The 15,866-nt window shown below is 45.8% G+C and overlaps 1 protein-coding gene across 3 annotated transcripts in view; it reads left to right on the forward strand.

Moving 5' to 3' along the window:
- The window catches only part of GLT1D1 (glycosyltransferase 1 domain containing 1), a 93,287-nt gene that overhangs the window by 44,384 nt on the left and 33,037 nt on the right, over window positions 1-15,866 (forward strand). For all 3 annotated transcript variants that reach the window (XM_040444104.1, XM_040444103.1, XM_040444105.1), the window contains 4 exons: window positions 4,776-4,812; window positions 6,581-6,637; window positions 14,264-14,359; window positions 15,781-15,830. In XM_040444104.1, coding sequence (XP_040300038.1) covers window positions 4,776-4,812; window positions 6,581-6,637; window positions 14,264-14,359; window positions 15,781-15,830 — 240 coding nt within the window. The remainder of the gene's footprint in view (window positions 1-4,775; window positions 4,813-6,580; window positions 6,638-14,263; window positions 14,360-15,780; window positions 15,831-15,866) is intronic.

Consider the following 15,866-nt stretch of genomic DNA (forward strand, 5'->3'; position numbering starts at 1 on the left):
AAGGAAGGAAGGAAGGAAGGAAGGAAGGAAGGAAGGAAGGAAGGAAGGAAAATTAGGTATACATCTTAATGGAAGTTTTTTCTCTCCACGGAAGCAGTGATCGTGGGTTTAATATGTCTCCGTTGGGTCCAAAACCCCACAGGCTTACAGAAAATTCAACTGCACTCTTGACCCACTTTCTCTAAGAAGTTCTCTGCTGAAAGGACTTTCTCCAAATTCAAATATTTATAAGCTGTTTTGTAAACATCTTGAGTTTGAATAAACATTGCTTGAAGTGGTTATTGAATTCGAAAAACCGCAATGATAACCAAAATGGCCCATGTGACTCTCTGCCGAGGTTAGCACTGAGCTAAGCCTTCTGGTGTCTTGACATTTTGGAGTTTTTTGTTTTTTTTTAGTTTGGAGACTGTGCGTCACTGCCTGCTGGGGCTTACCGTTCTGTGGCTCACCTCGGCACTCATTAAAGAAAAATAACTTTCTCGAAGCAGTTTAGGTATAGGCAATACGTAGAGTGTACTTTTACTTTCAGTGTGTGCGTATACTCATCAAAATTCTTTTGGAAATTGCAATGCAGAAAGCAAGACAGATTTCGTGGGCTGTCACCTGTGCAGCTGGCAGGACAGGTGAGCTCACTAAGCCAATGGAGGTGCTCCCTCGTGCCCGCCCGTCTGAATGAGCCGCGTGTGAACTAATTGCTGACCTATGTACTGAATGCATGTTGTCCTGTGACCGCTTTCTCGCCTTCTTCCCGCATGGTCCACGGCTCTGTACCTGATTATCTCTGAAAATCACACCGGCAGCCGCAGGAGCCATGCAGACCACAGCTTTTGTTATGGTTCCTACTGTCATGGAAACTCAAAATCATTCCCCTCGTCAGTTTCATCCTTAGACGCCCTCCCTACTTGTATGTGGCCCTCCCTGCAAATACCCTGTAACAGAAACTCCAGGGACTGATCACACCCTAGAAAGCTAATCGTTTTTAATAACTTCCATTAAGATTGGCTTTCCTCAGAGATTTCTCGATAGAAATGCAAATGTTCTTTGCATTTTTCTTCCCCAAATGAGATCCCTGGGAATTGGAAAGTTTTAATGTAACTCAAAGAATGGAAAACTCATCAGTTCCAGAGCGTAGACCGCCCCGCCCGGCACCTTTTACACGATCATGACCTGGGGCTCAGACATCTGGAATGATCAGAAGTGCTGAGAATTTCTCAAATCACCAAGGAACAGAAAGGCCGGGGAAGCTTTTGAATCACATCAACGATTCCCAGTAAATCTATTTACTCCATAGATTTAACTGTTGTTGTTGTTGTTGTTTTTTAAGACGTCTTCCTTCAGGTTTTCCTGTTGGCGTTTCTATTTCCTGGGCTGCCAGTTAGCTTTGGATCCCATGGGACTGGATCCCGATCCAGTCTTCATTCAGAGATATTCCTCACCCCATTCATGAATCCTTTCTTTTCTTGAAAAATCTCTCTTTGTCTGGTTCAGTTGCAAGAGCTCAGTGAAAAGGCTGTGCCCCATCTATCTTCTTTCCTTGCTTAAAAACTGATTTCCAAGGGAAAGTGTAGGGAGAAAGGAAGAGAACCACGTTCCCTGAAAAGAGCCCAAGTCCTATGCGTTTTTGTTTTTATTTAACATAGGTATACTTTGAAGCTTTCCACTTATGAGCCATGAGTTTTGTAACTCTCTGAAAAGCACTTTTAACGAAGCCATCGTCAAAAGTCACGTAATTTCAAAGTAAAAATCAGTATTTCGTCACAGAGCCTGTGCGTATATTTCAAAAATAATACTTGCTGTGGTTTCTACTTGCAGAGAGCTTCATTTCAGAAGGTTATGTAAATCAAAAAACAGGGGTTTGTTGTCACTGCCTGTTATTCCATTATAAAAAGGCATCAGTTACCGTTTGGACCTGCTAGAAAGTCAGGTGTATTTGTAAGTATCTATCCGACGGGACACTGGCTTTTTTTTTTTTTTTTTAATTTATTTTTTTGAGACAGAGAGAGACAGAGCATGAACGAGGGAGGGTCAGAGAGAGGGAGACACAGAATCTGAAACAGGCTCCAGGCTCTGAGCTGTCAGCACAGAGCCTGACGCGGGGCTCAAACTCACGGACCGCGAGATCATGACCTGAGCTGAAGTCGGCCGCCCAACCGACTGAGCCACCCAGACACCCCGACACTGGCTTTTTATACCTAGTAATGGGCCAAATTAAGTAATGGTTTCTCATAGACACTTCCCCACCCCCTACATGCACACACGCTCACACACAGTCTTCTTTTTCATTTCCTGCATCAATGAGCTAATCTTGCAAGGGAAGTGATATACAAGGATTTTGACTCTTGTGCTACTTCAAGGCAAGAGAAACAATAATAAATATTGAGAAAAGAAAGCTAATTTGTACTTAGAGCATTTTAATATAGATAATGTTTTTCAAAATCAATATAAGCCAGTTGGCTTTTGCCAGATTTCTTTTATTACAGAGATTAAAAATAACCCAGGTCCAGATTTTATATATATATATATATATATATATATATATATATATATATAGTAACTGCATTTTCTCGACTTGCTAGGATGAGATCTTAAAATACCATTCATAACATGTTTTAAACATCTATATAGGACTTGATACTTATTTTCTCATGGTCTAGTAGATTTAGGGGAAATAATGCTCAGATATATGCCAAGACCAGCAGATAGATCCAGAAGTTTCCACACAGAGTCCATTCATTCTGCTTATGGAGTTTGGATAGCAGTTTAATTAATTTTTGTTTGTGTCAGATGGAATTTTCTTGAAGGCAGCATTTTGGGCTTATGCATTTCTACAGTAGATGGAGCGTATTTCCAATGAAAACAGCGGCAAGGCAAAAACCCCATTTTGCCTTCCCTCAATTAATCAAATCTGTGTAGAATTATATTGAGTCTGTTTTTGTCAAACGCTGGTGTTCACGTTAATGTTCAGATGCCAGGCTGGTCTGTGTCTGCCAGTGTGTTAGCCTCGCTTTCCGAGCCAAGGTTTTAGACTTGGGGCTGGCCGAAGGCACCCACAGGCAACTCCATACTCCAGTAAAAGTCTCTCCAGCCTTCCAGTGAAATTACAATTACACAAAAGGAGTATTTTAGGGCTCGGAACTTCTATTTCTAATTTCAAATTGTTGTTAGTAGCCATTTTTTTCCATTAAAGTTAACTTTTTTTTTTTTTTTAACTGGTAGGGAGGAGAATTTTTTAAACTTTTTTTAATGGTTTATTATTTTAAGGGCATTTTATTTTATTTTAAAAATTGTTTAATGTTTATTTTTTGAGGGGGGCAGAGAGAGGCAGTGTGTGAGTCGGGGGCAGGGGGAGAAAGAGAGAGAGGGAGACACAGAATCCGAAGCAGGCTCCAGGCTCCAAGCTGTCATCACAGAGCCCGATGCGGGGCTCGAACTCACGGACCGTGAGATCATGACCTGAGCCGAAGCCGGACACTCAACTGACTGAGCCGCCCAGGCGCTGCTTAGGGGCTTTTTAAAAGGGGGGTTCCTCCCTGCTTTATGGAGAATTGAGGATGGTCCAGGCTTTTGAGGTCTTGGGTGCTTCTAAGGATTCGATAGAAAACGTAACACTCAGGACCAAAGCAAAGAGCACCAAGTCTCCTGTCTGTGTACCAAGTTGCATTCAGCTCCCTGGAGACGGCGGGATGCTGTGCCTCCCACCCCCTTCCCATCCACCGGGTGGAAGGCAGGGTCACCCCCTTCTCCCTGTCCACTGGCCTCCTTGGTGGGACCGCTTCAGCGTTGGCTAGTTTTCCAAACCTAGAACTGATTGAGGGTGTGGGTGGAAGCGGGTCTGCACCCACGTGCACCAGCATGGGCTCCACGTCACCTTGGGGGTGACGGCACCCATCCACACACATGCAGTTGGGGGAACACCATTCCTGAGCTGGACTGGTCCCCTCACGCACCGGTGGCATGCGTAGGTCTCATGACAAACCGGTAAAGACCTTACCTTCCCATCACGTCCTAAACAGCCATTGGCGCCTATGTGACCCCACAGCCTTCCGCGCTTTGTGTCGAAACTCGATTTTAAAAGTATTTAAGCCACCGATGCCAAATGAGTTTAAGAAATGGATTCTTTTCCTCTCTAGTAGTTTTCTGAAGGTCCACCAGAAAACACCGCCAGGAGTAGTAAGTTTATATCTTGGTGCAAACGTGCTCCGTCATGCAAAGTGCCGCCGGGTCCAAGTCAGAGAGGCACTCGGGGAGGGTCCTTACGGGGTCCTGGAGACCAGTCCCTCCCTCGCCTTGAAGAATCTGCCCCCACCCCCCCACCGTGCCTGTTTTCCTGTTTCTCAACATACTGGATGTGCTTGTCCCCTGGGGGCTGGGGAGTGTATTGCTTCCGTTCAAGGATATGTGTCCCCAAACCGCCAGGGCACAAGGTAGACAGACACCACACGGGCTCTGCTGCTGGCTTGTTCTGTGTCTGACCTTCAGTAACTTTTCTACTAACGTCGTAACTGGAAGATTGTGATAACGCACTGCGCCTAATTTAAGGGACCTCTTTCTTTGTGCTTCTGACCTTAAAGATGCTGTGTTTTAATGGGCTAACCCCATTAAAGGCAGAAGGTAGTCTGCTTTTAGAAAGTAACTAGTCTGTGAGCATCTGTGTGGATGATCCTTTGTGATGTTTCCAAGGCGATTTTTTTTAATGGCCTTCCTTTTACTTCTAAAAGACACTTGTAACGGGCTGTCCGATTTACTCTGTTTTCTCTCTCCTCTCTTTTCAAAAGCCGCATGCTAGGGGTAAGATCTGTGTCCAGAGTCAAGGTAAGAATTTTAAAATGTACGTATTTTTAAAACATGAGTCCATTCAGAGACCTGTCCCGAAGTGTTTGTGGATGAATACAGTGTCTTAGACTTACCTAATAATGATTAGTAGAATGGGTATGCTTGGTATTTCCTTACACGAAGATGAAGGACAGACATGAGAGCATTATAAAAGGGTCATTTTAAATGCAGTTCAGTTAACACTTTCCACCAGCAGAAGCACGGTGCGCGCTCTCGATGGCGTGTTTACAACAGGAGACCCGAGTGTGTCTGTTTTAGTTGAGATGAGGGGAAGTGACCCCCCGCTTCCTGCCCTCACCCAATCCCAGCCTTTCCCGGAAGCTCTCAGCATCTCCTCAACACAGTGAGGAAACCACTGTCTTATTTTTTTCTAATGTTTATTTATTTATTTTGAGAGAGAGAGAGAGAGAGAGAGAGCAGGGGAGGGGCAGAGGGAGAGGATCCCAAGCAGGCTCCGCACTGTCAGCACAGAGCCCTACACGGGGCTCGAACTCGTATACCGTGAGATCGTGACGCGAGCCGAAATCAAGAGTCAGACGCTCAACTCACAGAGCCACCCAGGCGCCTGAAAGCGCTGTATTATTGTTTACACAACAGAAATCACAGAAAGAAGTGGTTCCAAAGAACGTGTAGCTGCAAGCTTAGGTCAGCACAGGTGTTGCGGCCAAGGCCATGAGTTCTAGTTTCGTGAGGAGTTTTCCAAGGTGCTGAGCCCCAGAGGGGCCCGGGGCCCCCAGATCCCACCTCAGCCGCACGGTATAAATCCTCTAGGGGGTTCGGTGATATCTGTAGCAGAAGAATCACTTATCAAATAAACCCTTTCTTGGAACTCCCACTTTAAAAAGGATGCCGTGACTCAGTATGTACAGAAGGCGTGTGAGTGTCAGGGCAGGTGCGGGGTTAACACCTCCCTGTTCCTCCGTCGTGGCCTGATTTATAGCCGGGGAGCACATGGGTGCACCACGAAAACACGGCTTTGAAGCACACATGGGTTTGGACGCAGCCTCTACCCCCTACGTCCTGAGTCGCTGTGAACACCGTTTGAACCTTAGTTTCCATGAACCTTAGTTTCCAGCCAGATAAACCGGAGGGGTCAGTCTGCCTGGCGAGGCTTTAAGGGTTTCCAGGAGTGCGTGGGCGCCTGTGCCCAGGGCAGGCATGTGTGCATGCTCATTAAGTAGGACAAAACTGAGTAAATCTGCATAGCTCAGGGCAGATGACAGTCTCACAGGTACATTGCAGACAGGGTTACATGACTTAACTTACATTTCATAAAATGTCAGATTTTCCCCGTTACCAAGATAAGCTGTTAAGCGTTGCCTCTGAATTTTCTACATCTTAAGATGTGCAACTCAGAGAACGTTAAACTTAAATCCATCCGAGGCGATGATACAGGTAACAGGATGTGTGATTTGGAGAGGGTTGAGATCAGGAATTTTAGATTAAGAGGTAATTGCTACAGGGGGGCTGTGTTTTAGAGGCCCGTAACTTGCATGCATTTTTTAGGGACTTGCATTTTCCATGACCTGGCGACTGTCCCGCCCAGTAACAGATGGTGAAGTTGAGGGGGTGCACCTTTTCTAGTTGGGGACCCGTGAGCTCCCATGCTGGAGGGATGAACAGGCGTTCACGAAGCACTCAGAACGTTGAGTTCTTTGTAAGAACCACGCGTGAGACCATTATGTAAACATCAGCACAAAATAGCTGGTTACTTCTCATCATCACGAACTTTCTGTCTCTTTCCCAGGAATTGTGACAGGACCAAACTCTGCCTTTAACTGGAACACCTTTCTTCGCCAGTCAGGTGAGAGATGAATCTTCTTACATGAGTTTGACTGGAGTGCATCTTGTCACTGGCGTCGGGTACATGGCATGCTCACGTGGCTTTGGAAACGAGGCCCGAAGAAAGGGGCTTCCTCAGGTCAAAGAAGTCTATGGTTTTAGGTGAACAAGGGAAGGAGGTAGCAGGAATGGGAGCCAGACAGGATTAGGACAAACGTGGCTTCTCTCCGTTTCCAGAGACGTCATTAGTGGTCTCATCCTTGGGAGAGCAGGAGGAAGCACGGGTTTGTAGGAGGATTTTTTAAATCTGTTCTGGGTTCAAATCTTCTATTAGATACATGTATATACGGGGGCACCTGGGTGGCTCAGTGGGTTAAGTGTCCGACTCTTGATTTTGGCTCAGGTCATGATCTCACCGTTCATGAGATCAAGTCCCACATCCAACACTATGCCAACAGCACGAAGCCTGCTTGGGATTCTCTCTCTCTCACTCTCTTTCTCTCTCTCTCTCTCTGTCCCTCCTCTGCTCACGTGCTCTCTTTCAAAATAAGTAAACTAAAAAAAAAAAAGAAGGTACATGTATATATGTGAATATTTTCTCCTATTTCCTCTGGTTTACCTTTTCATTTTCTCCTAGCTCACCCATTTTTATTTAATGGTTAATTAGCACAGTTTGAGCCCTAAGAAACCTTTGCCTGTTCACAGTTCACAGAGAGATTTCCCCTATTTCTTTTCCTCCAGAGGAGGAAGTGTTTTAGTGTTTTGGCTCTTTCATTAGGATCATAATCCATCTGAAATTAATTTTTAATGGACTGAGCCACCCAGGCCCTTCCATCTGAAGTTAATTTTTGTTGTTGTTGTTGTTGTTGTTGTTGTTGTTTTAAAATTTTTTTAATGTTTATTTATTTTTGAGAGAGACAGAGACACATTGTGAGTGGGTTAGGGGTAGAGAGAGAGGGAGACACAGAATCCGAAGCAGGCTCCAGGCTCCGAGCTGTCAGCACAGAGCCCGACGTGGGGCTTGAACTCATGAGCTGTGAGATCATGACCTGAGCCGAAGTCGGACACTCAACCGACGGAGCCACCCAGGTGCCCCTGAAGTTCATTTTCATGTGTGGTGTGAGATAGGGAGGAAATTCATTTCTTTCTGAAAGTGGTTCTAGTCTCATTCGTTGAAAGTGTTTTTCTTTCTCCGTCGAAATGCTTTGCTGAAAATCAGCTTTCCATCTACCAGTGTCCGTTGATCTATGTACGTCTGTCCTTATGCTGATATCACGTTGTCTCCTGCTGTTGGTTTATATAGCATGTCGAGAAATCAGGTAGTGTGAGTCGACAGCTCTGTGTCGGCTAACCTAGGTTTTTTGCATTTCCGTATACACTTAATACACCTTGTCAGTCTCTATAAAATCTATAGATCAAGTTAGGGAGAATTGACATCTTAAAAATAATTTGTCTTAAAATCTATGAACATGATATATCTGTCCTCTTACCTAAGTCTCATTTATCTTCATAATGATTTGTACAGGTCTTTATGCCTTTTTAAAAAAAAATTATTCTTAGGGATTTTCTTATCTTTGTTGCTATTATAAAGGCTTTTTAAGTTTTACTTTTGAATCGTTTGTTGCTCATATGTAAAAACACAATTGAGTTTCGACGTTATATTCTGAAATCTTATGCACTTGACTTATTAATTCTAATTACATCATGAATTTCCATTCCTTTATAGTGTTATTTTGAATTCTGTAAACTTATTTGATCCATCCCTTCTTAAACTTTTGGATATGTAGTGGCGGAGATGCTAGGATTTCAGTCTTCGTATATTTGCCGAGTTGTTGTCTTTGGAACACCTAAAAACAGAAGCTCTGGGTTAGGTTATGCCCTTAATCAGAGCATTCGTACGTTGTGCGCAACGTCTCCTGGAAAGGGAGCATCGCTGTGCATGTCTGTCAGCCATGCTGCGAGGGTGCCATTTTCCATACACGCGGTGGAAGTAACAGTCAAGCCTTTGTATCTTCCGTATATGGTGGATCCAAGTGCAGTCACAATGTTGAAACAAAACTTTGTCGCACAACATCTTTAAATGTAGAGAGTTTGCGGTCCACAGATGAGGCCCCTAAGTGTATTCTATTGGGGACTATCACTCCGCTATAGTCTGACCAACCCGGTAGCTCTGCTCAAGATGTGGGAACAGCTGAATGGACTCACCAAATGCAATGTCAAGTTTCGGAATACTTCTGTTTTAACCTGAACTGCTTCTCCCGAGAGTCAACGGTGCGAGGGGACTGTAGGTGGGGAGCTGACGTTGCAAGCCCACTGGTACCTTCGGAGAAGAGGCCGAAAAGACAAGACTCCAGGCGCCGTCCACAGCCAGCATCTGCATAGCTGGTTTTCGCTCCAAGCACAGCAGACAAAAGCCCACACCCCCCCCCCCCCCCCGAACGTCAGAGTCAGGTTCCCTTGGAAGAAGAACATTTCCAAGCATTTTATTAGAAACAGTTTTTGAAGTGCATCCATCAACCTCAGGGCCAGCAGCAGGGCCGTCCTCTGCCTCGCGAGTGAACCCTCGCTGTCCCGCTGCTCTGTCACGCCAGCAGGTGTGGGCCATTATTCAGAACCGGTGCGCCCATTTGAAATCGCCTCTTGTGCAGTGACTTCATCATCCATATCTCACGGGACGCCCGTTGTGGTGTGCCTAAGAGTCATCATTCCCAATGGGGGAGAGATTTCTCATCAAGCCCGGAGTCTCATGGCTCATCGTTTCACCGGTCTTCCTACCGAGTGATTAACGGAACAGCCGGGAGACATTCAAGACGCCTCAAGACGGCCCTTCCCGCAGAGACCCGCTTGGCGGCTCCGTCTCGACGTGGACAACTACACGCTGTAACTGTGTCCAGGATACACGGCAGAGGCGAGCTCGCTGGGGTCGTGGTAGCCGGCTCTGTCGGATCTTGGCGCAAGGGTGGATGCGGAATTCATCGGCGTCTCCGGGTTTGGTGACCAGGCGTCCAATCTCATTTGTGGAGCCGTTTATCTTTGTCGCAGGTGACTCTGGAGAGAGACTGCCTTCCCCACCCACCCTCGATCGTACCCTGGCCTCCACAGCCCGTGATGGTGATTTGTCACTTCTGCTTTGAGCTTCAGACAGCAAAGACAGAAGAGACGGTGAATTGGACACAGGCTGTTAGTGATCAAATACTCACCCTCAGAATCCTTGTGAACTGTGTAACCTTGCGATCAAGGGGAGGGGGTGGGGAAGGGCCTTGGTTAGCAGCCCAGACCCACAGGGGGGTACTCGATTAGTCACCAAAGTGTAGGGTCTGTTTCCTCAGTATCTGATGTCGATTTGATGACGCATCCTTCCTCGCGGTATGACACAGGTTTTGCCAAAAATGCTCAGTTCTCTCTCCAAGTCCTAAGTTTCAGATTACTGAAACTTTTGAGTCCAAAACATTGCTTTTATGCTAACCAGATTCCATTTTCCAACAGATCAACTAGGAAAAAATAAAGACTAAAGTAGAAGGGCACCTGGGTGGCTCAATCGGTTAAGCGTCCGACTTCGGCTCAGGTCATGATCTCCTAGTTTGTGAGTTTGAGCCCCGCGTCGGGCTCTGTGCTGACAGCTCAGAGCCTGGAGCCTGCTTCGGATTCTGTGTCTCCTTCTCTCTCTGCCCCTCCCCCACTTGTGCTCTGTCTCTCTCTATTAAAAATAAATAAATGTAAAAAAAAAAAAAGACTAAAGTAGAATTTTTTCACATGATATTTACAAAAGTTATCCTGATCAGGAAATAAAAGCACAGACCTCAGGTTGGTTACCTTGGAGTCTGTGCATTTGCAGGTACAACTTAAACATTGTTATGGTTCAGTGACGGATGATTCTTGCTTCTCGATGGCAATGACCGACACATCGAAAGTTAGTGATTCTTTGTTGGTCATCAAACCCCAAAACTATGAAACCTTAAATTTGACCGTACCTTCCCAGTGTTCTGTTTCCCGTTTTACTCAATTTCTATTGTTAATTTGTTTATTTCATTTTCTGCCTCTCTCCTTTTGTAAACTATACTTCTATTTTCCTGTGTTTCATATGGAGAATTCACGTTACCAGATCCCGCGATATATCCACAGCCTCCAAATCAGATTTTTCAGCTAACATTCACCATGTCTACTGCACTCAACTGAAGTTCTTGGATTCTTTTCTCCTTATAATAACCCATGAGAAAAATACACAGAAGACAGCAGACAACATGGCTCACTGCGGACTGGGTTTGTGTCATGGAGTCATCTGACGAATCACTGGGGGGCTGGGCAGTGGGACTGGCACCTAGCCTGCCGGGGCCCATACGGTGCCAGACCGCGAGAGCGACTCACTCACTCTGTTTTGGAGACAAAAATACCACTCTCCAGGAAATGGTAACATCGGAAGGACGGACGTGTAAATCGTGCATTTGGGAGGGATGAGTTCAGACCTTGAGTCACGGTAAACGTGATTGCTCATAGAAAAACAAAGGGAAGAAAACTAAGCGTGGAGTTAAAAGGAAGAAATGAAATCCACTAAAACGTTGCCGAGGCGTCTGCATCACCTCCAGATGTCCACGGGCCCATTTCTTTTAATTCTGTTTTGAAATCTAAGAATGGCCACCGTACATGCCCGTAACCCCGGCCAGGGACACAAGGGGAGGCTGTGCTTCTGTGTGCTGCTTCGGCACATGCTTGTTTGATCATGATTTTCCAGCTGTTATCTTTATGTCTTTGACAATGCTACCGTTGTGTGTGAGAAGCACACAGAAGCTGTTCAAACCCAAAAGCTGCGTCTGCATTTTATTTTTAAAAATCTTGGAAGTCCTAGAATAAAGCAGAGCATTTAGTCCTTTGTCCTGCCGTTGGCTAACTTCGTTTCCTAAAGTCTCATGACGTTTAATCTCAACCCGGGAAGGAGATGAGGAGAGAGGCGAGAGAATATTAGGTTAGCACTGTGTCCCTCCAGGGTCTGGTGGGTCGGGGCCCTCAAAATCCGTGAGCGAGTTGGGGGCCAGCACATTTAAAACTTGAAATGAGATGAAAGGAATACTTCCATCAGAGTTCCTTGTATGTAATAAGGCTAATATTGTTTGGAACTGTGTGCGTATACAAGCTGTATCAAGTGTATGAGGTCTCAGTACGGTACGTATATCTTACCATAAGTCGTGGACCATTTTGAAGATCAATGTTGTAAACCGTGCGTTGCTCTCTCTCAAGGTCGGCTCCCCAGGCATCTGGGGTTGGGGGCAGGTGGGACCTCTGAGCAGAAGGCCAGCACATCTCCCGAGCCTGCTGTTCCAGGTAGCTAACGTGTGTCGCATCCAAACAGAGGAACACAGCAGGTGTCCACATCTGTGCTTGCCGCACCGCAAAAATACAGAAGAGAGTGGAGTCTTTTTACCAAGACGTCACCTAAGTCCTTAGAATACTGCCGCTTTGCCTGCCGTCTCTGGACGCCATCTTGCCGCGTTTGCTTCGGCATTGTTCCTTTCCTCGGTTCGGTAACACAGGTTCTCTGATTTTCCCCATGTGGGCACTCCATGGTCCTTCTGTCTTCTCTCCTCCTCCTCCTCCTCCTCCTCTTCCTCCTCTTCCTCCCCCCTCCTCCTCCCCCCTCCTTCTTTTCTTCTCCTTCGCCTTCTTCTTATCCTATAATTGAATAGATATTCCGTGTACATCATGATGATGATGCCCGTGATGTCGCGCCCTGCCCAGTGGGCCACATGTGGAGATACATCACATCAGTTTCTCCCTCACTGGGGATTTTTTAAAAATATAAACTGAGTGCATGTTTATGTGTGTGTGTGTGTGTGTGTGTGCACGCGCGCGCGTGCACATACCTTGTGCCCTGGGCTAAGGCTTCCTCCCCTAGTTAAGTGGGTGTCCCCTGAGTTTTTCCTTGTACAGCTGTTACCTTTCTGTTGTAATTAATAAATAATTTCCATGAAGGCACTTGTCATTTTTGTCCTCACCACCCGTTCACTCTCTGGCTTCAGTGTTCATTGAGGTTCTGGCCTAGTGATGTGATTTATCTTTCTCACGCCTGACCTTCCTATCCTTAAAGGTATTTGTCAACTTCATTATTTATTAAAGGGAAGAGCTTGTGTCCTGGCCTCAAACCCCTCCACTCTTGAATTCAGATTCTGCACATAGCTTCTAGCTTCAACTTTTGGTCAAACAAATACTAAACTTTGTATTTTTTTTTAATTTTTTAAGGTTTATTCGTTTTTCAGAGACAGAGCACGAGTCTGGGTGGGGCAGAGAGAGAGGGAGACAGAGAATTCGAAGCAGGCTCCGGGCTCTGAGCTGTCAACGCAGAGCCCAACGTGGGGCTTGAACTCACAGACCATGAGAACATGATCTGAGCCAAAGTCAGACGCTTAACCTACTGAGCCACCCAGGTGCCCCTAAGCTTCGTATTTCTAAGCTTAGTCTCAGGGTACTCAGGATATTGGGGAAATATTTTACAAATGCAACATATGTCAATGCAATTGTCAACAGTTACTTTAAAGACTGTGATGTATTTTGAAGGGTTTTCTCAGAGGTACATCCCAACCTTAGCCTCTCAGTAGAGAGTTTTCTGAGACTTGGTCACACACGAGTGTTGTGATTCTCCAGCGTTTGTGATTGTGCGAAGGTGGCATCATTGTGTCTTCTCACAGTCACCCCGATTATATTACTGTCCAAGGTCCGCAAAAGCACAGAGTAACTGAAACTTTTTGTATTAAGTCATGGGGGAAATGAAATGCATGAATGAGAACCCCCCCACCTCGTGATTTTACGTCATCATATGTGTGGAAATGATGAAGTCATAGGTCAGCTTGCACTAATTATACGGGTAATTTCTACTGAGTCACTTACCTGCAGCCCCACATCAACGCACCTCAACATTAAGGGGCTTCAGACACCAGCTGGTCTCTCACGATGGAGTGGCTGGCAGCTTGGCCCAGGCCCGGGGAGCGGCACCTGCCGGCTTCACCTGCCTGTGGCTGGGCTCATGCTCCCTTTGCAGTGGGCTGAGGCCCACCAGTCCTGCGTGTGGCCTCCCTGAGCGGGGGTGGTGAGGCGTCTGGCCGCAGAGCCTCATTATCGAGGAGGCCAGATCGGAAGGTAGTGATGCTCCAGTGGGCAAGCGAGACTGATGCACGCGCCTCCCACGGCTGTGACTCGGAAGTCACTCCCTGTCCTTCCCCTGGGCTCTGCTGGTCGATGCTGTCACCAAGGCAGCCCAGAGCAGAGGGGTGAAGAAGCGGGTTTCGGCTCTCCAGGAGAGGGGCCACGCTGAGACCTAACCCCTTTATATTATGGATTTGTGGGCACATCCGCGTTCAGTGTGGGAACCTATGTGTACATGTGCGGACCCGAGAGCATATGACTATACAAAACCGCATCTTACTGGCATTGTCTCCAGATATTTTCCAGGGCCACATTTCTGTAATAATTACCCCTTCTCACTGCACAGAGGAGTTGTGTCTACTGGGCTGAGCTCCGCTCAGCTTTCCCACCAGGACAAACTATTCCCCGCCGTGTTGTGTGAAGGTTAGAGGTCGGGGCCCCGTGGCTTCTGAGCTCTACCCTCATGGTATCAAGCTGCCCTCTCTTCTCTGAAAACATCTCAACTCCTCTGTTGCAGGGATTAACCAAAGTGCTGATAATTTACACATCTTCCTCCTGGTGTGTGGGCTGAGACAAGTGAAGGACCCTCTCTATCTGGTGGACGCATTCTCAGGTACATCTGGTTTATGGAGCTCTGTTTGGGGGTCTGGCCTTTGCGTTTCCGTCGTTAGGGTTTTGAGTTTTGCTGTCTCTGTGTTTCCACACGACCAGAACGGCTTCTCGATGGTTACTCTGAAACAACCAGAAAAGGAACCATGCTGCATAGTGACCTCCAGTGCCCTTGGCGTCTGAGGAAATAACAAAAATAGTGAATAATTGCAAGAATAATGTAAATGAATCCAAAAATATTTTACACATGTCAGTTTGTACGATGCATTTGGACTTTTGTTGCATAGCTTGAGTTAAATGCTTTGGTGGGTGCATCCCAAATTCCATGCTGGTTTGCTCAGTGATCACTCCTGGTGGTCCAGTCAGTGGGAGATCTGGACAGTGCGTAACGTTCCAAAAGGGAGCATTTTACGTAAAAGCATAAGGTATTCAACGTTTACATTTCAAATACAGGAAAACCTTGGTTTGAGAGCATAATTCGTTCCAGAAACATGCTTGTAATCCAAAGCACTTGTCTATCAAAGCAAATTTCCCCATAAGAAATAATGGACACTCAGATGATTCGTTACACAACCCATCATATAAAAGTGATTACAATACTGTAATATAACACAAAATAATAAAGAAAATACAAAGCATAGAGAAAAATAAACAAATTAACCTGAACTTACTTTTGAAAACTTTCGTGGCTGATGTGAGGGAGATGAGAGTGGAGGGTTATTTTGTAGGACGACTTTCACAATCACTAACAGAACCACTGCCATCTACTGGCTCCATGGAACCTTTTTCTGCATGGGGACCATTATATATGCTCACACGGATGTTGACTTTATTAATAAACTCTTGTCATATTCTGTATTTAATGTAACTGGCAATAAGGTGGCAGAGGAACGGGTCTATATCCGCAGGCAGCCTGACCTGGAATGAAGCAAAGCATTCCTAAGCTCACTCTTGTCTGGAAAAGCAAAGGACTGTCCACAGGTGCTTTGAGGTGACAGAAAATACACCAGTGCCCATTGTGGGCACCTGCTAACATTCTGAAAAATCACTGATTTCTGCCAGACACCACAGCCTGAGACCGAGTGTGGGAGATAATCACCCACCATCCTGCAGAGAAAGAGAGAGAGAACCATTGGCTCAGCTGTGATCAAGTGACATTGCACATCATGTATGACTCGTATTGCAAGGCATCGCTCATTTATCAAGTTAAAATTTATTAGAAATGTTTGCTCGTTTTGTGGAACACATGCAGAACAAGTTACTCACAATCCAGGGTTTTATTTTACATATAATTTGACTGTATGAACGAGAGCCAAATAGTATGAAATAACTCATATTATCACGAACTTAATGTTAAACTTAATAATGTTTTCAGCTGTGACATAAAACCATTAACGTTATTTTTTTTCTCTTTTTCTTCCCAAGAATGGCATCGAGAAGAGCCTAATGTTTACATGGTGATCGTGGGTCCTGAAGTAAGTTGATGCGCCATACACGTGGCCCTCATCCCT

This window comes from Herpailurus yagouaroundi, unplaced genomic scaffold (genome assembly GCF_014898765.1).
Source record: "Herpailurus yagouaroundi ecotype Mexico unplaced genomic scaffold, PumYag 191, whole genome shotgun sequence".
Lineage (NCBI taxonomy): Eukaryota > Metazoa > Chordata > Mammalia > Carnivora > Felidae > Herpailurus > Herpailurus yagouaroundi.